The 20,959-nt window shown below is 41.2% G+C and overlaps 3 protein-coding genes across 3 annotated transcripts in view; 1 reads left to right on the top strand and 2 right to left on the bottom strand.

Annotated features, from left to right (window-relative positions):
- cops6 (COP9 signalosome subunit 6) overlaps positions 1–3,772 on the top strand; it is an 8,436-nt gene extending 4,664 nt beyond the window's left edge. The window contains exons 8-10 of the mRNA XM_037675685.1: positions 1,136–1,228; positions 1,420–1,520; positions 3,318–3,772. Of these exons, the coding sequence (XP_037531613.1) occupies positions 1,136–1,228; positions 1,420–1,520; positions 3,318–3,458 (335 nt within the window). The 3' untranslated portion in view covers positions 3,459–3,772. The remainder of the gene's footprint in view (positions 1–1,135; positions 1,229–1,419; positions 1,521–3,317) is intronic.
- A 490-nt stretch (positions 3,773–4,262) lies between these two features.
- On the bottom strand, positions 4,263–6,131 carry and3 (actinodin3). The gene is made up of 5 exons (XM_037675684.1): positions 6,113–6,131; positions 5,870–5,935; positions 5,749–5,793; positions 5,511–5,665; positions 4,263–5,259 (listed from the first exon to the last, which is right to left on the bottom strand). The coding sequence occupies exons 2-5, from the start codon at positions 5,919–5,921 to the stop codon at positions 4,477–4,479; spliced, it is 1,035 nt and encodes a 344-aa protein (XP_037531612.1). The 5' UTR covers positions 5,922–5,935; positions 6,113–6,131; the 3' UTR covers positions 4,263–4,476.
- Positions 6,132–8,579: 2,448 nt separating this feature from the next.
- On the bottom strand, positions 8,580–18,186 carry mcm7 (minichromosome maintenance complex component 7). The gene is made up of 15 exons (XM_037675683.1): positions 18,152–18,186; positions 16,510–16,586; positions 14,021–14,185; positions 13,798–13,922; positions 13,544–13,724; positions 13,327–13,464; positions 13,089–13,238; positions 12,127–12,241; positions 11,902–12,033; positions 11,636–11,719; positions 11,186–11,397; positions 10,829–11,094; positions 10,496–10,664; positions 9,481–9,590; positions 8,580–9,132 (listed from the first exon to the last, which is right to left on the bottom strand). Exons 1-15 carry the CDS (start codon positions 18,180–18,182, stop codon positions 8,907–8,909), a joined length of 2,181 nt encoding a protein of 726 aa, XP_037531611.1. The 5' UTR covers positions 18,183–18,186; the 3' UTR covers positions 8,580–8,906.
- Between the last annotated feature and the right edge of the window lie 2,773 nt (positions 18,187–20,959).

The raw sequence follows: 20,959 nt of genomic DNA, 5'->3' as shown, positions 1-20,959 counted from the left end.
ACTAAGATATACTATATATACACTAAGATATACTATATATACACTAAAATATACTGTATATATACACTAAGATATGCTATATATACACTAAGATATGCTATATATACACTAAGATATACTATATATACACTAAGATATACTATATATATATATACTAAGATATACTATATATACACTAAAATATACTATATATACACTAAGATATGCTATATATACTAAGATATACTATATATACACTAAGATATACTATATATATACTAAGATATACTATATATACACTAAGATATGCTATATATACTAAGATATACTATATATACACTAAGATATACTATATATACACTAAGATATGCTATATATACTAAGATATATGTGAAATGAGCGCCAAACAGTACGCTAAATGTTCTAAGATATACGCTAAACTAATAATAATAATAACACTAATAATGTAAAACAATACGGCCTAACAACAGCAGCCTGAACATGAGTCTGTGTGAGCAGATGGGTACGAATGAATACAGCAGCATGAGATAATCAACAGCATGAAATCAGCAGCATGGATAATCAACAGCACAGATAAGTCGCATATCACCAATTAAGGTGGCGTTACAGTGATTTTTTTTCCTTACACTGATTATCTTGGTTAGGGATTTATGAGTCTAACAGCTTCAGGGTAGAAGCTGTTCCTGAGTTTAGTGCAGGGCTATTGAACTAAACTGCTCGGAGGGGCCACAGTTTCTGAAAGTCAGCAGCTCAGGGGCCGGACATCCAGCAATTAGAGTCATTAGTATCTTTTAAATTTGTTTGTTTTATTGCATTGAAATGCAATAAACAGAACCCAAACCCAGAACCCCCCAATTTTTTTAAATGAATTCATTGGTGGGCTGGATTGAAGTCATTTCTGGCCCACGGGCCACCAGTTGAATAGCCCTGGTCTAGTGGTTCAAGTTTCTTTTTTGTCATTTGCATCACATGTGGTGGAACAAAATTGTGTACAGTACTCAAGGTCCCAGTTACATCCAAAAATAGCAAAAATATAAAGTATAAAAAACCCCTCAGTATGCAAGGATCTAAGATACACTAAACAATAATAATGTAATATGGTGTATTAATCCTGTCTTTTCTTTTCTTCTGTTAGTGGCTGAACATCTTATAGCTCAGCACAGTGCGATAAAGATGCTCCACAGCCGAGTGAAGATCATCCTAGAATACGTCAAAGCCGTAGAAACAGGTGAGAGAACTCGTTTATGAGGCACCGACGGCAAAGAATGTGAAAATCAGCAGAGCAGCTGGTCTCAAATGTTTCTCCTCCTGTCTTCCTATGTGCACGAACACAACCCTGTAATTACAAGATTCTCTTCAGTCGTATTTTAGAAACATCATCTCAACACGCCACGCTTTTTATTTTTTCTCTCGGGACAGGTGAGGTGCCATTTAATCACGAGATCCTCCGTGAAGCAAACGCCCTGTGCCACAGACTGCCGGTCCTCAGCACCATAAAGTTCAAAACTGACTTCTATGATGTAAGTCTTTTATTTTTATATACATATACTCGTGGTTTTAAAATAACCAATTATGGAGCAAAGTTGTGCAGATAAGAAGAAATGCATGGATTATACCAGGAGCTATTAAAAATGTCAGTTGATTTGATAAAACTTACAAATATTTCTTATAAAAAAAATTAAATAAATTTGTCAGAAACAAGTTTCTGTTTACTGACGCATATTTTTGCTTTAATTTCTGCATGATGGAAATGGAAACGAAGAAAACAAAAGTACCAGAGAAATCATTAATTTGTTTAATTAATTTTATTTTAAAAGATTTTAAGACATTTACTATTTGTCTGGAAGCAATAAGATCTAAGGGATTTGTAAAAGCAACTAATACAAGTAACTGTGACAAAATTTACCCTCAGTATGCACAAAATATAACACCTGTTATGTATGAAATGTTCTGCACGGGCATTCCTTCACCCGCCACCTTTCACCACCGCAGTTTTAGACAAAGATCACGTGACAAAGTCGGAGTTGTTTGGCCCAAATTATGAAAATGTGTGCAATCTCACTCTCAGATTATATGATAGCAACTCTTTAAACATTTTTAGCACCAAAAATATGTCCAGTAGTCCCTCGTTTATAACGGGGGTTTCTGTTCTCAGTCCACCCGCGATAAGTGAAAAACCGCGAAGTAGGAATAGTAGTACAAGTAGTAAGTAGTAGTTTATTTTAGTATTCATTCATTTACACACACACACGTATATGTGTGTGTGAAGGCGTTTCAAACCCTTCCCACACTCTTGCAATATTCTAAACACTAAATGAGCACAGAATGTCATAATCTTCGGCTGCACTCTGCCACACCTGGTAACGCTCTCGGCCACGCCTCCTTCTCTGCTTTGCAGCGGAGATCATGACAGGCTGCAGGAGCGAGCTTCTCCCTGCACATGTGGGCTGCCCACATGTGCAGCAGGTGTTAAATAATTTTAAAATACAGTAGTCCCTCGTTTGTCGCAGGGGATCCGTACCCTGAAGACCCGTGAAAAGTGAAAAACCGCCAAGTAGGGATAATAGTCCAAGTAGTAAGTAGTAGTTTTAGTATTTATATATATTAAGTTGTTTTAAACCCTTCCCACACTCTTGCAATATTCCAAACAATGTTTCTAAACTCTAAACGCTCTAAAAGAACACAGAATGTCATGATTTCAGCTCTCTGCCTCGGCTGCTCTCAGCCGCCTGCTAGCGGTCTTGGCCACGCCCACTTCTCCGCTCTGCACGGAGAACAGCTGATCAGCTGCAGCAGGAATTTTATCCTGCAGTGTGGGCTGCACAAAGGTGCAGGAGGTGCTAAATAACTTTAAATAATTTATTTTAAATAAAAATTCCATGCCGATCGTGCGGCTCATCCGTCAATCAGCCAATTGTGTGTCTTGTCCAATCTTATTTTGAAAAACCGCGATAGAGCGAGTATGCAAAAAACGAACCAGGAAGTAGCGAGGGACTACTGTATTGAGGATTATTCTCGGCTACTAGCACACCAAATTTTAGCTCAATATCTATATGGACTTAGTTATGACTACGTTTGTGTTTGCTTAGATCACTTAGCTGTGATTTTGCTAACGGGTACAGGAAATCGTTGCCTGTCTTTAGGTGGTGAATGAATAAAAACAACTTTCAGAGATGACTGCTTAAACATTTGTTTTTTACTTGTACATTTTTACCCAGTATTCTTCTTATTTGAGTTATTTATTCATAAGCAGCAAAAATCAAGGTATTGTTGTTTTATTGAACCTTTGCAACCATTTTTGCTTTATTTTCTCGCAGCAATGTAATGACGTCGGCCTCATGGCGTATCTAGGAACCATCACCAAGACCTGCAACAGTATGAACCAGTTCATTAACAAGTTCAACGTCCTGTACGACAGACAGGGCATCGGCCGGAGGATGAGAGGACTTTTCTTTTGAGCGGACAGGAAGCTGAAACAGAGAGGCAAACACACAAACTGCATTTTTTTTTTCCTGTTTTATTCTCTTTTTTGTTGTTTTGGTTGTATTTTCATGAGCTAAAAGAAACTTTTAAAGTAACTGCAGCTTTTCAACACCGATGTACCATTTTCAGCCACGAGTGTATCCACATGCACTTCATGACATGAATCCGTAGGCGATCCGTACGAACTCCTTCTACTCTCTGGGTTTGCACAGCAGTGAGATCACTGTACATGGACGTTATCTTATTTTACCCAGTTTGTTTGTTTCATGTTTCTGTGTAATAAATGATCTGTTAGGTTTTTTTTCAATGGAGCTTTTTGTCCTCTTTGTGAACAGAAATGGTTTTAAAAAGGCGCACATGATAGTAATTACGCAGAACACAAGAATGTCCGAGCGGTACTTTTAAATGAGCTCATGAAAGCTTTGCTTCGTGGAGCTGCAGGTTTATGGTCGGGAGCCGTTTCTTGTCAACTCATCTTTTTTTTAAGGTGTGTTCCTGCTGTTTGATGGCCTGTAGTGGTTTCAGGCACACATGCATATGTGGCAGGAAGAGGGAACAGTGCAGCTCCAGTCTTAAGGTGTAGAACACGAGTCAGCGTTTATTTGAGTATTAAATGTGCAGCAGAATCAAACGTAACGACCTCCAGCCTGTGAGTTGGCACCACGAGTCTTCTTTTGAAACTTGCCATGTGGCACCGGGAGGAGCAACACTTTAGTTTCTTTTTGCACCGTTTTATAAAGTTTTAAAATCTAAAATCAACCCATTAACGGAGGAAAAACTGATTTCACTCATTTTATTGTCTCATAAATCAATAAATCGTATCGACTGAAGTTAGTTTTTTTTTTTTTTAACACGGTGACAGATTTTTATTCACAACAGCTCATTCATGCACTCAGACATTTTTCATCACGGTGACTTTATGCAGCCTGGATGGACGTTTTCAGTCAACTTTACATTTGTTTAAATAGACGCTCTCCCTCAGACTCCTCGCGGTCATTTGCTCCCCTCTGCAGGCTCGTCTCCGGCGCCTGGCTGGGGGTACTGGTAGCGGACCGGGTCGTACAGCTCATCCCTGGGGTCGTAGACGTGAGGGTAGTAGTAGGAATGAGGGTACATTTTTAGTTTCTTCATGGGTGCAGGAGGTGCTGGCTCCTCCACAGGTTCCTCCTCCTCCTCTTCATCCTCCTCTAGAGGAGGAGGAGGAGGTGGTGGGACTACAACCTTTCCCTTCATGGGTCTGGGCGGGTGGTCGATCAGGCAGTCGGGGTCCCAGTAGGGGTCGCAGTCGTACTCCATGCTCTTGAAGGTGCGGACGGGGGCCGGGGCAGACTTCGTGACCAGGCTTGGAGGAGGCAGGGGGGATTTCTTTGGTAGAGGACCTTTGAAAGCTTCTACAGGGGGCGGGGGTGGTGCCTTCTGCGGGGTGCAATGGGGGTGGTAGCGAGGGTCGCAGAGCACGGGCACGGCACCGCTGGGCAGGTAGACGATGTGCGGCTTGCAGAGGGGGTCCCTGCTGTTACACAGGAAGAGCACGTCCGCCTGGGAGATGGATGGGGCAGGAGGAAGAGGAGGAGGAGTTGCTGGAGGATCCATGGCCTTGGGCACTCCTTTCATCGAAGGAGGAGGAGCAACTTTGCACCTTTTGTCTGTGGTCGGGTCGCACATGATCATCGGCACGCCCAGTTTGCTCTGGAAATAGGAGGCGTTCGGGCCGTAGGCCTGCTCCAGGTAGCGCATCTGCTGGTAGAGCATCCTCAGCTTGTCGATCTCGTAGAGCTGAGAGAAACAGAAGAACTGTAAACACTCTGCATCGAAGAGGATCATCGTCAACATTAACCGCGCAGAAACATTTGAACAGAAACCTTCCATGCATTTAAAGCTAGTCCAAACGCTCATTTAAATGTGCGTCCAATCTGCGTGTCAAACCATTTTCATTTGAAATAAACATCCGATGCAATCCAAACACAACTTGGTGTGATAAAAATGGACAAAAAGTCCCGTCTTTCACGTATACGTGCGTCTCTTACCCCCTCGGTGTGTCCGATGCTGCTGTAGTATCTGTAGTACGCCTGGAAGTCCGGGTTTCCTCGGTACCACCTGGGGTCGGCGTTACGCTTCGGTCTGGTGTGAGACAGGAAGTTGTTGGCTTTCTCTGAGTTGATGCTCACAGGGACCATCTCTGCTGGAAGAAGACACGAAGCTCAACTTTTTTAATGTTTAAGGAAAAAGTTTGAAGCTGATACAAGGAAGGTGACTTGAACTTGCCTTCCTGCTGGATGACATTCAGCAAGGATTTGGCATCCAGAAGGCCTTAAATAAAAAAAAATAAAAAAAATTAGTGCTGCTGGTTTTTCACCAGTTTATGAAGTAAAGAAGATAAAATGACCTGGGAGCACGAGGCAACAAAGTGTCCCCAACAGGCATAATGACGAAATCATCTTGAACCTGTGATCTGGAAAAAAAAAAACTTATTTTAAAGCATTTGACGAAAGATGATCACACTCAAGTGATAGAAGTCAGCATTACTGTTAACGTACAGAAAGGAAAACACGTTGAGAAAAAGTCACAGAATTATCCAAAAACAACAAATCAGATTTGTGCTGAAACTGTCCAAGCATGTTTGACTCACCTGGCTCAGGAGGCTGTCTTCACCGGACCAACAGGGCTGAGCTGGGCTAAATACAAATCCCCCCCGCCAGTCACTGTGTCACAGAACCTCCCGTCCAATAAGATCTCACCAACATTGAGATGAAAAGCTTGTCTCCACCTCTCTTTAAATATTGTTTAAAGTAGGGCCTTTGGCACAAATTAGGAATAAAAAAGGCCCCTGAACCCCCAGCTCTAAAGAAAAAAAAACTTCAAATGGAAACTCCCAGTTAAGTTTGGAAGGAAATCATCACCTGCTGGGAGAACAGCAGCCGAGCTGAAACACTGCTCAGCAAAAACCTTACAAAGCCTTGAATGTTAAAAAAAAAAAAAAACTGAAACGTGGTCCTTTTGAACCAAGAAGTTTATATTTTTTAATCAAAACTGCAGCATTTGTTTCATTTTTTTCATGGTCGCCATTAATTTCAATGTGTTTAAAATGAGTGTTAATGCAGTGGTCTGTCAAGACAAGCATTATGCAAACTTGCTGTATTTGTTTTTGTCCCACCACTGTAGAAAGTCTTTGAAAATATACAGGTGCTGGTCATAAAATTAGAATAGCATGAAAAAGATGGTTAATTTCAGTAATTCCATTCAAAAAGTGAAACTTGTATATTATATTCGTTACACACAGACTCATATATTTCAAGTGTTTATTCCTCTTAATGTTGATTATTATAACTGACAACTAATGAAAACCCCAAATTCAGTATCTCAGAAAATTAGAATATTGTGAAAAGGTTCAGTATAAAGTGTAAAGTGTTCAGTATTGAAGACACCTGGTGCCACAGTCTAATCGCTTAATTAACTAAAAACACCTGCAAAAGCCTTTAAATGGTCTATTTCTGTAGGTTACACAATCATGGGGAAGACTGCTGACTTGACAGTTGTCCAAAAGACGACCATTGACACCTTGCACAAGGAGGGCAAGACAAAAGGTCATTGCTAAAGAGGCTGGCTGTTCACAGAGCTCTGTGTCCAAGCACATTAATAGAAAGGCGAAGGGAAGGAAAAGATGTGTTAGAAAAAGTGTACAAGCAATAGGGTTAACTGCACCCTGGAGGATGGTGAAACAAAACTCATTCCAAAATATGGGGGCGATTCACAGAGTGAACTGCAGCAGGAGTCAGTGCTTCAAGAACCACCACGCACAGACGTATGCAAGACATGGGTTTCAGCTGTCGCATTCCTTGTATCAAGCCACTCTTGAACAAGAAACAGCATCAGAAGCGTCTCGCCTGGGACTGCTGCTGAGTGGTCCAACGTTATGTTCTCTGATGAAAGTAAAATTTGCATTTCCTTTAAGGTCCCAGAGTCTGGAAGAAGAAAGGAGGCACAGAATCCATGTTGCTTGAGGTCCAGTCAGTTTCCACTGTCAGTGATGGTTTGGGGTACCATGTCATCTGGTGATGGTCCACTGTGTTTTCTGAGGTCCAAGGTCAACACAGCCATCTACCAGGTTTTAGAGCACTTCATGCTTCCTGCTGCTGACCAACTTTGTGGAGATGCAGATTTCATTTTCCAACAGGACTTGGCACCTGCACACAGTACCAGAGCTACCAGTATCTAGTTTAAGGACCATGGTTGTTCTTAATTGGCCAGCAAACTCTCCAGACCATAACCCCATAGAAAACCTGTGGTATTGTGAAGAGGAAGATGTGATACACCAGACCCAACATTTCAGAAGAGCTGAAGGCCACAGAGCAACCTGGGCTCTCATACCACCTGAGCAGTGCCACAGACTGATCCACTCCATGCCACGACACATGGCTGCAGTAATCCAGGCAAAATGAGCAACAACTAAGTATTGATGCTGTACATGCTCATACTTTTCAGATGGCCAACATTTCTAAAGATCCTTTTATTGGTCTTTTCTAATTTTCTGAGATATTGAATTTGGGGTTTTCATTAGTTGTCAGTTATAATAATAATAAACATTAAAAGTAAGCATTTGAAATATAACAGTCTGTATGTAATGAATGAATATACAAGTTTCACTTTTTGAATGGAATTACTGAAATAAATCAACTTTTTTTTAATGATATTCTAATTTTATGACCAGTACGTGATATAGTAATATCCAAGCAGGACTGAAATATTACTTCTGCAGCCTTTAGTTCAATTACCACTTCGGACCTCAAAATAACAAGTATTAAACTTACGACTAGAGAATTTTACCACTTTTGAGTACTACAATGTTCTACTACCTTAAAATACAAGATTTTGGGATGCGACTAAACCATAGGTGCATTTCTGTTTTTAAACAACTGTAATTGCAGCCCTGCATGTGACTTTTGAGGGCGGGCGTTCCTGAACACAAACCAGGCTGCTGCACATCTAAACCAGGTGTTGAGACGTGATGATTGTAGGACACTTCATACCGTTTCATGTGCACACAGGAGTTGGTTTTACCCATTTATTATAACTCTTAACACAAGGCTCAACATCCACTTCTTTTGCCTGACTTACATTACAAATACAAAATGTACAAAATGCTGAACATTAACTGGAGGCTTAAGGCAACAAAATGCAGATAATACTACACTATAGCATGTACTGATACATATTTACAAGCAGTTTAATAGTTATCAGGAATCTTCAACATTAAAAGCAATAAATCTCCAGGGAAACTATTTTTTTCATAATGTTCAGGCATTAAAAGGAAGTCCATGCTCTGCCCGACTTGTGTTACAAAATGCAGAAGCACAAAGAGCCCCAACACAAGCCTGGAAATCACCCACAGGCGGCTGAAACGCAGCACTGTGTGAAGGACGCGTTCAGACGAAGGTGATCCGGCTGCGGGCCTGGTTGACCTGCCACACGTTCAGCTCCTCGTACTCCTCCAGCGCCTCCTGGAACTGAGCGGGCGTGAAGCCACGAGAGACGCAGCGCTGCTCAGCTTCGGCCATGCGAACCACGCCGCCGGCCCCGCCGCGGCCCGCCGAGCCTTCTGTGGCGAGCTCACGCACCAGAGAGAAGACGACGTCGGCTGGACGCTGCGTCCTGGAAAGGGAGGGGTTCAGACTGAGAACAAGTCGATTGCTCCGTGTGTCTACACCTCTACCAGCTGACTGTAAAGTTATAAGCAGCTTAACTTCTTTCCACAAGAGAAGATTTGACCAAAGAATCATATTGTTAAATTAAAAACTTGAAAAAACAAAACTGTTGCCTTGTTTTGGTGTACAGCACATTTACGTGAACACGATGTAACAGCACTCATAAAAAAGGTTTTACAGCTTCCTCAACTAAAATACAAGAAACCCATAAAAAAGGAAACCTGGGTCAGCCAACATCTGGTTACAGACGTTACGCTTACTATGCGCTGACTAAATGTGAAGTTTCAACACCAACCTGGTGGTGCTGGACTTGTCAGCTTGCAGAGAATCCTTTGACATCTCCATCAGTCTCATAGCCTCGTTGACGTCCTCCTTATCCACCGTGTCCATCATGCGGAGTCGAGCCTGAAGACGGGCATGCAAAGTGCGAGCGGTGTTTAGACTGAAGACGTACGTAAACACGCTCAAACATCTTACTGGATTCAGGTCGATGTAGGCTGCGCTACGCCGGCACTGTCAGACCGAGACAAGTGCAATGCCCTCTGGGATGGTCAGCAATTGCTCAAGTCTCCGCCTCTCAAAACCAGCTAGTCTCTCCGTTGAAACGATAAAAGTATCAAGCGATTGGAAGTTCACATACGGAGGATACTGGAGACAGCTCTGGCCATGGGCAGTTTTGCATGGGTTTGCACAGCTGGTCGTAATGCACACAGGCTGACTGCCCACCCTGCAAAGCTGACCAGGAGCAGAAAAATACATTTAGAATAAAAATTAAAAGCTCATTTTTATTTTTCACCGTCCACATTTTCAAACTAGTCACTAAAACAGAATCTGAAGCGCAGTCCTTTCCCAACACAGACGTAGCAGCACTCTGCCCCCTTGTGGACATTTGCGTGCAGCACAGCGCCTAGCCGTTTGCCTGAAGTGCTGGTTTTGCAGTAGGTGGGTGATTGCTACCTGCACAAACAGCACTTTTGACAACCAGAGGCAGAGAATGCATCATCGCACAAGTGTCTGAAAACATGCGTTCGGTGTCAAACTGAAGGGTGTGTCCGGTGTGTGAAAGAAGTGCTCACACTGCAGTAGACCGGGTCATCACTACCTGCACTGTAAGCACTTTATCACACACTCGGCTACTGATCAAAACAAATGTACTCACAGACGTTGTAACACGCGCACGTAAACGTTCACTTTGAAATTAAATCTTTACACCATTTCACCTGATCACACTGAAGTACATTTACTCTACATCTTCTGGTAAAGTTAGAGAAGAGCACACACTTTGAAACCGGTCCAGATGTGGTACTCACCAGGGCGGTTGAGAGGCGCAGGATGGACAGGAGGGTACGGGCCGAGGTGAAGGTGGTGTCTTTGCTGACTCGAGCCTCTTTTCTCATTTCGACATATGCAGCAGTGATGTAATCCGCCAGGGACTCCGGCACAACAGGCTGACGCTTTTTACACAGAGCTATGAAACGCCTGGAAAAAACAAAACCAAAAAAAAAAAAAAGCATTAAAAAAGTTGTAATTAAAGTCAAACGGCCAAACATTTAGCTCCAACTTACTCAATTTTTGTTTAGAATTTTAAAAACTGGCACATATCGTGACTAATTTACAACGGAGACTAGTGGAAATCAAAACACCTCATCAGTTTCATGTCGATGGGGGTGAAGTGAGTGGGCGGCTGACGGGAGTGCTGGTGAACATAGGTGATGTGCTGAGCGAGGCGCAGGTCAGCGTCAGCATCTGGTTTGTCCTGGATGAGCCAGAGCACATCGAAACGGGAGAGGAGAGCGGCTGGCAGCTGAATGTTCTGCTCGATGCTCTTCCGGGGATTGTAGCGGCCGTAGGCCGGGTTGGCTGCAGCGAGAATGGAACAACGGGCGTTGAGGGAGGTCATGATTCCAGCCTGGAGAGGAAAACGACAAAACAGCACAAGTGATGTTTCTAAACCCGTTTGGATCGTTTGTTCTACTAGTAGGGGTCGTAGCAGTACATACCTTAGCGATGGAGATGGTTTGCTGTTCCATCACCTCGTGGATGGCTGTTCGGTCAGCGTCAGCCATTTTATCAAACTCGTCGATACAACAGACGCCCAGGTCAGCCAGCACCAAGGCGCCTCCTTCCAAAGTCATCTCACCAGTCAGAGGGTCACGCATCACAGCTGCAGTCAAACCGACCCCTGAAGAGCCCCGACCCGTTGTGTACTGACCTGTGAACCAGAACAAACAAGGACTAGAGTTACACAAAACTGATTCCAAGTGTGACTAAAACCAAGCGACTTCATTTAGATACTGAATTAAAGCAACATTTAAAGTTACTTTCAGAACGTTCCTTCTAATGAACAAGAGAAGAACTCCACCCCACGGATAGTTCATATTTTACGGAGTTTGTTTCAATGGAAAGAAGCAGCGTACCAAATAAAATATTCAGCTAGATACAGGACTTACTTCGAGGAGCCAGACGGTCGATGTAAGACAACAGCTGGGACTTGGCAACTCCTGGGTCTCCCATCAAGCAGACATTTATATTACCTTGACGAGGAACGTAGAATGAGGCAAATATTACAACTTTTTGAGAAAAAGCGTCTTTGATGAGCACAAAATTTATTAAAAAAAAACACTATCAAGAAGGTCTAAAATAACACTTTAACACCTTCAGGGGCAAAAACAAAACAAAAAATCAATCTGGATTTCGAAGGATCATTTGCGCTCACCTCGGATCTTCATGCCTTTTGGAGCCTGTTCCACCCCCCCAACCAGCAACAGCAGCAGGGCCTTCTTGACGTCCTCGTGCCCGTAGATTTCTGGTGCGATCGATCCAGCTAGTTTCTCATAAAACCCTTCCTCTGAAACAGAAAAAAAACATTAGCTTTAGTTGCTGAAAGAGTGACTAAAGAAGTACAGGCACGTCTGTTCTCAAATCCACAAGAGCTGCTAACCTGTGATGCTGCGCAGCTCCTCATCAGTCAGCTCCTCGTTGCCAAGCTCATCGTCTTCCGTTTTATTCATTAGCGTGATGCTATGAGCATCTAGGTAGGTTTCTGACAAAAGGCCCTACAGCAACCATATTCATATACAGAAGAAAAGTTTAAATACCTTGATAAATGCTCTATGCACCAACGAGGTTATGTTTTATAGGTCTGTCACGATAACAAATTTTGCCGGGCGATTAATTGTCTCGGAAGTTATTGCGATAAACGATAATATTGTTTGAAATTTGACAATAATTAGTAATTATTGTCAATTTTAAGAAGAAATGTTGGTTGATTTGTTGTGTGTAGTACCCCTTTCAACCACTGGATAGCAGTATAAAACTGAACCGAAGGATGGATAGTGAGGGAGCGAGCAGTGTGTCGCTTTAAGAAAAATGGGAGGGAGGCCCCTTGACGTGACATGGGCTGTCTCTCCTTCCTTTTTTTTTGGGTTCTCAAAATGGTGGACGCTCTGTGTGGTTTGAGCTATTTAGCATAGCATTTTTCACAAAAAGCTTTTAATAATAATAATAATAATAATAAAAAAAAAAAAACAATGGGAGAAAAACAACTTTTTACACAAAGGTACGGGTTTCAACAGCGAATGTTGGAGCTTCGACAAGACGGAGGTTTTGTCCCTGAGGTCAGCCTGTTAGCTTAGCTCGTAGCTTAGCTGATTTTAACGATCCAAAAACGCGATTTTGGATCGTTAAAATGGATTTTAAAAAGAAAAGAGAAAGAGAGGGGTCGGTGAAGAGCACCGGAGTTGAGTTTTTGTCATTCAGTGTCTTCGGTAGAAAGAGAGAGACACAAAGAAACAATAAAGTCGATAAATAAAAATGAGGTTGATAATTTTCATGCATCATGCGATTAACTGATTAATTGTTTATCGTGACAGGCATAGCTGCTAAAACAAAAGAAAAAAATACCTGAATGGCCTGACTGTAGCCCGAGCGCAGCAGAGGGAGGAAGATTCCTGTGATGGCTACATGGTCTCCTGGCTGGGCAAGGCGTGTGTTTTCACCGCGGGCGTACACCGTCATGCTCCTTGGGATATTGCCAACAGGCACCTGGTCACTCTGTGGAACGTCAGACAAGAGCTCATGAACAAATGAACACGCGTGGGGAAAAAAATAAAAATAAAATCACAGCTCCCTCTGTAGTTACATGTTCCTGAATACGCAGCTCCTGGAATTTCACAAATTTAGAGCCTCTGGTTTGCAGATAGAGCCGCCCTCCGGATTTGTTGGTGACGCACTCTTGGCTGGGACACATGACGAGAGGCATGAAGGTGGGAGACTGGATCTGAGGAACGCAGAGACGGGATGATATTAACGCTTTAATCTCGTAATTTAAAACGCAACTCGTTAGCAAGCAATCTTACTGGTTGGTAGGTTTCAGCGCCACATTGGTCACACGTGTACGTAGCCACAGCCATCATTGGTTTGACCTCAGTGGCACGAGTCACAATGCCTCGAACTGTGACCAGCTGGCCGATGCTTTCAGCCCGAATATCACGAACCACTTTGGGCTTCGAGGTGCTGGGAGGTTTAAAGTAGAGCTCACTGTGGAAACAAAGTTTATGAGAAATGCACATAAAAACAGATAAAACTCTCAAGTCTATCTGGCTTTACATACAATCTCCTCATGAGCTCAGGTGGGTAATGGTTATGGGCGTCTCTGGTATCAGCAGGATCACGGCCTCTTTGTTCCATCATCAGCCTGTGCTCAATGTACACGTCCAGAGAATCTTTGGCTACAATCTTAACGCAAAAATAAATTAGATGAACAAATCGACATATATTGACTATCAGATAGGAGCAGCCAGCCGTAGACACATCTAAAAAGTAACTCTTCATACATCTCTTTCTCTGTATTCTGGCAGCAGCTCATGTACGGCATCAGCGAACAGGGATACGTAGCGTTTGGCATTTTCACAGATGCTCTCCACCAGCTCGGGGTCTTCTTCAGCCACATCATCCAGCTCAACAAAGAGGGACACCTTTTCCCGGTGGGCCAATGCAACCTGCACACATAGGCAGGTTGTTAGAAGAAAAAAAAAAACTAAATCAATTATACCACCAACACTACTGAAAACCGCCAAACTTAGGGTTGAAATAACTCTAGTAACCCATAGATTTTGTAAACGTGCAAAGTAAATGCTAAAAGTTTTTCCTCCTAAAGAAGCAACATTTTTTGTTTTAGTACTAAAATTCAACTGCAAAAGTGTGAAGTGCTCATCAAACAGAATGCACACACAAAAAAAAATAAACCACTCGCACCTAATTATGTCAAAACCTTTTCAATTCATGGTGTCTACATCACAATCATCGGGGCAATAAATACAATGTGTTTAACCAACAATAATGAAATGCATCAATTTGTGTTAATATTAAAAAAAGAAAAGAAAAAAAGATGACAATTACAAAAACTTGTTTTGGGCCACATTTTGTCCAATTTTAGACTGGGATTTAACCCAAAAACAGCTCTACTTTGGGTATTTTGTGCTCATAAACAGTGATATCTCTTGCCGTTCTGTCTGATTCATAAACAGAAAAAAGATTTTAAAGATAAATATACTATTTTTTCTTGTTTCCACAGCTGTATGCTTTCTAACAAGCAAGCAGGCAGTGTGTGGCTGAGTTGGACTGAACCAATTCAAAGTGGTGTGTGTGTGGGGGGGGGGGAACCTAGCAATGATATTCATATTAAACATTTAGTTTTAAGTAGGGAGGTGTAGTGAACCTGGTCTGACCCTTATCTGACCTCAAATCTACCAGATGGACAGAGACTGTTATTTTCATTGATCTGAATAAGTCTGGGCCATCTGATGACTTTCTTTCTTGAATTAATCAAGCAGAAAAGACAATTCTTTATAATCATTACTGTCTTACAAATGTTTTGATAATCAAATTGTGTTAGTTCACTCAATGCTTTACAGGTTGAAAAGAACTACTCATTTTTATTTTACATAAACAGTAAGTAATGATTTTTATTCCTCATTCAAAGAAGAAATCACCTGAATATGCATTTCTTGATTTTCTGTCTGAAATGAGTCAAGTCGTAAGTATGTGAAAGGTTGGTTTTCGGTCAACTAAAATGTTTACTGAAGAAGAAATGTCATGTTTTACTATTTGAAAAGATTACCAAGTGTGAGACTCCACGAAGTCTGGTCGACTGCAATAATCTTTTCTGTATGTTGAAAACAATCCTTGACTTTTGATAATAACTTACGTCAAAAAACCACTCCTCTTTCTGGTCCATCCACGAATCAGAAAGCTCTGAAGTAAACTCGGAAGTAAACTCATTTAAAATGTGACAACTTCCCGGTTCTAGGAGTCGAGTCTAGAGTGCAGTCGAGTCTAGAGTGCAGTAGATTCCATGGAGAATGGAAAAGTTCTGAAGGAGTTCAGAAGAGAACTAGAGTTATGGAGAGTTTTGGAGTTGCCGAGAATCCAGAGACGTTTGGAATTATAATTTCTGTTTGAGCTAACCACGCACGACTCTCTAAGGATTTTAGCAGTTCTCAACGGAGACGCTGATATCAGTTGAAAAGGATTCTTACTGAGGTGATCGATCATCAACAAGGTAAAACTTCTTCTTCGACCAAGTGTACCGTGGGCAAAGCTGAGATCTGACGGAGCGTGCAACTTCTGGTCAAACAGATTAAATTCCCTCACATAGTTCTCTGTAAGATAATCTCCTTTCATCTTAAACTCTTCTCTCTCACAAAATCAGTACAGATATTTTAGAAATATCTGAAGCAAAGTCCTCAAATCACCGCCGAGTGATTTGAAGTTCATTATTTGTGAAACTGTCTGTTATTATTTTCATATTTTGCCAAATTAATGTAAATGTTTGATGTTAAACTTTGATTCTGAAAATAAATGACTCCATTCATTTGATGGGTCAAAGATAATAACGTCTCTCGTTCACATTTCTGTTAAATTCAATGCACGGCATTTACAGTCAGAAAAATGAAGAACTCGTGAAAAGTATGCATAAATATATACCCCGTATATTTGTCATACAACAAGTGACACGTACCCACGTGACTCACTACAGAGGGTACAAAAAAACTGATTTTAACACTACCCGATTTAGTCTTATTGCTGGAACAAATTGTGTTTTTCAGTAAAAATAAATAAATTGGGGTGTGTGTGTGTGTGTGTGTGTGGGGTCAAGTTTGCACACCCACTTTAGAAAATGGGGGAACACCTGCTTCATTGAGCAGCACACATTAAAAAAGCCTTCAGATTTACATACATTAACGAATGCATAAAATAAGAAGAAAACAAATCAACCACATTTATTATTTTTCACTCCTTCGTGCATCAGTATTTTACTTACAAGTTGTGTTCCATATTTGAACACCTTGCCATTGTCATCCTCTGTGTAAAACTCCTGCAGGAACCTTTTGCACTTTTCTGCAAAAACAAACAGGCTCTACGTTAACGAGACGATCACAGCCAACGTTTAATCATTTACCTAAACCTTGTGTCCAAAAATAAAGCGTCTTTCTGCTCTCATCACTAACAGCTGAGGGCCTTCAACACTGGAAGCTAATTTGTTGTCCTGCGACCCCCCCTTTGTTGAGTAACATGGCATCCTGTAATCTCGATGAGTCACTATTGCTACAGTACAACACAAACTGCCACTGGTGTGTAAACATGAAGCAAATACCGCCCATTCGTACCTCCTTTCACAGATCTCTAGTAAAATAAAGTATTACGCAGTTAATCGCCCCGGGGTACGAACGTAAATACAACAGGCGCGCTCAGTTGTGTCCCCTTCTTCCTTTCTCTTGGGTCAATATTCCCAAGCACTTCCCGAAATAATCACAACTATTGACAATATTTTATTGCACATTATACGAGACAAAACTTGCCTTCGAACTGTATTTAAAATACTGCGCTTACTTTGACGTCGTAGTAGAAAATTCGCTGCGCGGCTGGATTATTTCCCATGTTCGAGGATGTTATTGTAAACAAAGCAGCACATGGCTTTTGTGCCCCGTCACTCAAGATATCCCTCCGCGATTCCTCCGCCACTACAAGTAGTCCCGGTTGTTGTTTTAAACCGAAGCCAGCCATCTTTTTTTTTTTTCTTTAAACGTTAGCTTGGGTTAGCTTAAGAGTTGTGCTCGATAGACAGAACTGCTAATGCTAACTGAATCTTTGTACAATGATCTTAATTGTAAGGAGGGACAGTTTTACTCCTAAAATTTTGTAAGCACTAACATGTTAGCTTAATTAAGAGGCTTTTAAAACAAGACAGTTTAGTAGTTTCGTAGTGTCAAAATCAAGGCGTTAAGTACAAAATGGTGCGTTCACGGACCGTTGACAATAGGACGGAACACTGATATATTTCGTCTGAACTGGGGGGACTCTTAAACCGCTCAAAATAATGAAAATACGGTAGTTTGGTTAACAAATAATACTCATAGGCTGAATTTAGTTAATTAGTGATAAAAGTTTTAGTCAGATGATTCCAAACGATAGTTTACACATTATGAATTAGAAACACAGGGTGCCAAACTTTCTCGCGTGACGTTAAACTTGTATATAACATAAATCCGACAAATGCGTAGATATTGATTTTAACTGAGTAAAACGTCCAGTAGTTATTGTTGGACATGTGCTTGCTTGCAGTAGCGCCTGCTCCTTTGTTTAAGGATCCATCCGGGTCACCGTGTAGCTCAGAGGGACAAACTAGCAGAACTGAAGGGGTAACTAATGTTCAGGAAACTATATTTAAAGAAAACAACCCCATGTGTATGCCTTTCTTAGGCAACACGATGTATTATTATGTTCTTAAAAAATCTTAAAAGGCAGACCCTTAAACTCGTTTTAAAACTGAACAATTTCTACTCCATGCACATAATTATAAACGCTTTTCCTCACACGTATTTAATAGGTACCGCAATTAAAAGAAAATCAAGTCATTTTGGTCAACCTGTTGCTGCCATGCTGTTATGAGACAACTTCGTTACCTTTCTCTGCCATATAATCCTTGCGATCCATGGCTGCAGACGCTGGTTTTCAGGTGAAGGAATTTGACTCCGAAATCTTTAGTGGCCCACGAGCTAAAGTGCGGTTTTGTCTTTTTATTTTAACGCCAGACTTGAATTCATTCACATGCAACCAGAACTTCTCCCGGTCCGAGTGTAGAACTGGCGCCACTCTGACACCCACAGCAGCCAATCAGGTCGCGCCTTTCGGTGGGAAGAGGCGGGACTTCATCGTGGCGCGAAAACTGTAGGAGGGTGTGCGTCACATGACTATGTACACTTCCGGTAGGCTTGTCAGGAATGGCGCGAAACGCGTTAACGTCATTTTATAACGAGTGGGCATGGCAAAAATTTATTTTCATGTATTTTTGTTTATTTTAAACATAATATACTTGAGATACTAAGTATTTTTACAATTTCTACTAATAGTTACTTGTGCTTTTGTCATACATGTACACATTGTCACAAAAGCACTTGCACATCAAGTGTAAATTCAGACTGTTTTTATTATCATTTGGAAATAAACTTGCAATACAACTCACGTTCACTTTGCAGTTTTATTGCAAACTTTGTGAGCAACAACTATTTAAATTTCTTTTCTATAAACTAGATTTGAACAAAAACAAAAGCCTTTAACAAATTAATTCAGAAACAGAGTTGAAAATGTGGCATTTAGAATATTTTCTAAAATAACATTTCCAAAAACATTTTCCAATATAACATCATTGCCAATAATATTTAATAACTGTGATCCTTGCTGGAAAAATGAGTCGAGCACAAGCTCTGCCTCATAAACCAAACTAACTTGTTGCCAGGCCAGGTGATAAATGGCCTAATTTGAACAAACATACCATTTTGACTCGAGATGGAAAATTAAAAATAACCCCAAACTGAAAAAAATCCTTATAACTTGTTTCGTCAGCACTAGTTACAATTGGTTACAATTAATTAAAAATTCCCATTAAAAACAAGTTAAACTGCAACAGAACTGAAGACGGAACAGAGGAACGGAAGGCTTTTACAGGAAAACTTCCAACAGTGAAGATGCAGAAGTGCCGAGATGATCCAAACCAGACTTCAGTCAAAGAGCTCATCAAGGAAACTGGCTGAAGTGTGACGCGTGGTGGGCTGAAAGTGGAACAAAAAATAAGTGGATTGGAGTCTGACTTGGAACCATTTTTGTTGTTTTTGTTTAGTTCTCTGAGACGTCTAGTGAACGGGCACTAAATAAAATATTTAGTTTATTTGAAAAAATAATTAGCAAACACAAACAGCATCAAGTTTCCATTAAGAGTCAGAATTTTATACTTCAATTATAGTTCTGCATTTTACTCAGCTCAAACAAATGCAGAATCCGGCAATACGAAATAAAATGTATGCTTTCCAATTCATCTGTACAACAATTTCTGCTACAGGTGTGTCATGAGTTTGCAGCTTCCTCCACAAATCCCACATTTATTAAACTTTCTCTACATTTTAATAGAAGCTAAGTGGATACTAAAACCCGTTTAGTACAGTAAAACATCACAAAGGTCCTGTTCAGGGTTCGATGACACAGTCATTAGGAAAGCCCTACAATTTTGTAGAAACCTCAAATATCCTCCACATTAAAAAAAAAAAAAATTCACTTGAGGAGCTTTACTGTGCAATCATTATCTTCATTACCTCATTGCACTGCACAGCTAATTCATCATCATCATCATCGTCAGTGCGGTCTGTGCCCATCACTACCTGGAAGATTTATTTTCAACGTGTGCACACTGCATAGATGAGCTTAAGGTGTTTTAAGGCTTTTTATCTTTGTCTGTTTTGTGCTGCAGCCAGCTGTTCAGAGCAAACTGAGTCATAGAGCTGTCTGCAAAACAAAAAGGTTGGGGCATCAACAATCAACATTTTTACATCAACAGTGACTGGTGCACTAATGTGACAGTGATCCTGCAACATTGTTCATCGACCTGGAATCATTCACCATAACCTGTAAGCTCCTCGAGTCCCTCTGTGAGCTCACGCCAGCCATCTTGGTTGTGGTGTACATTCCTGCAGACGCTGACGCCAAAGCAAATTGCTTGTATGAGCTAATGTACATAGCAATAAATTATTCTGAAGCTTTTTTTTTTTGGGAACGTATCCAAATTTCGTGTTTTTTCACAATTTGCTGGTGCTCTAAACACCTGCAAAATTGTGTGTGTGTGTGGGGGGGTGTCTACTGTAGTTTGTAACACAGTATATAAAGACAAAGTGTCATGCACCCAAAACAAATACAGTAGTCCCTCGCTACTTTGCGGTTCGACTTTCGCACTCGCTCTTTAGCAATTTTTCCAATTGTTAACTTTAATATTACTCACATGACTGAGACGGTACCGAATAAAAAGTTAACGGAAAAAAAAAACTTCAGACAGGCGCCGCCATTTTGTAGTTTTCTTTCAATAAGCCTATACTGTAACACCAGTCAAAAGAACTACACTGCCCAGAAGCCAACAGCTGCTTCTGGCCGCTGCTTTCTGCCGAAATGGAGGGAAAGTTTTTCAACGCTAAGTCAAAAATAACAATCTTATCTATGAAGCTCACAGAACTGGCAAGAAAGTCTCAAATAATCCTGAAGCCCCTGGAGCTCAATTATCCACGTGCACATCAACCTGGACGGGGCGGTGGGCTTCGTCATGCTACAGGGTAGGTCTGCCGAACCAGAACCAAGCTGGAACGGAACCAAGCTGCTGTTCTGCAGAGCTGGCGAGTACTATTTTTGCAGTACTGTACAGTACATATACATATGTTGTTAAAATTACATAG

Source organism: Nematolebias whitei, chromosome 4, assembly GCF_014905685.2.
Source record: "Nematolebias whitei isolate Nwh7 chromosome 4, NemWhi1, whole genome shotgun sequence".
Classification (NCBI taxonomy): Eukaryota; Metazoa; Chordata; class Actinopteri; order Cyprinodontiformes; family Rivulidae; genus Nematolebias; species Nematolebias whitei.
Note: the sequence above shows the minus strand (reverse complement) of the source record. Positions and strands in the feature narration are given on the sequence as shown.

Coding starts and splice junctions, on each gene's coding strand:
- and3 (XM_037675684.1), bottom strand. CDS start 5,921: ATGATTTCGTCATTATGCCTGTTGGGGACACTTTGTTGCCTCGTGCTC. Junction 5,666..5,748: donor GAATGTCATCCAGCAGGAAG/GCAAGTTCAAGT, acceptor GTCTTCTTCCAG/CAGAGATGGTCCCTGTGAGC. Junction 5,260..5,510: donor GCATCGGACACACCGAGGGG/GTAAGAGACGCA, acceptor TGTTTCTCTCAG/CTCTACGAGATCGACAAGCT.
- mcm7 (XM_037675683.1), bottom strand. CDS start 18,182: ATGGATCGCAAGGATTATATGGCAGAGAAAG. Junction 11,720..11,901: donor AAAAGGCATGAAGATCCGAG/GTGAGCGCAAAT, acceptor TTCCTCGTCAAG/GTAATATAAATGTCTGCTTG. Junction 11,095..11,185: donor AAACCATCTCCATCGCTAAG/GTATGTACTGCT, acceptor TTTCCTCTCCAG/GCTGGAATCATGACCTCCCT.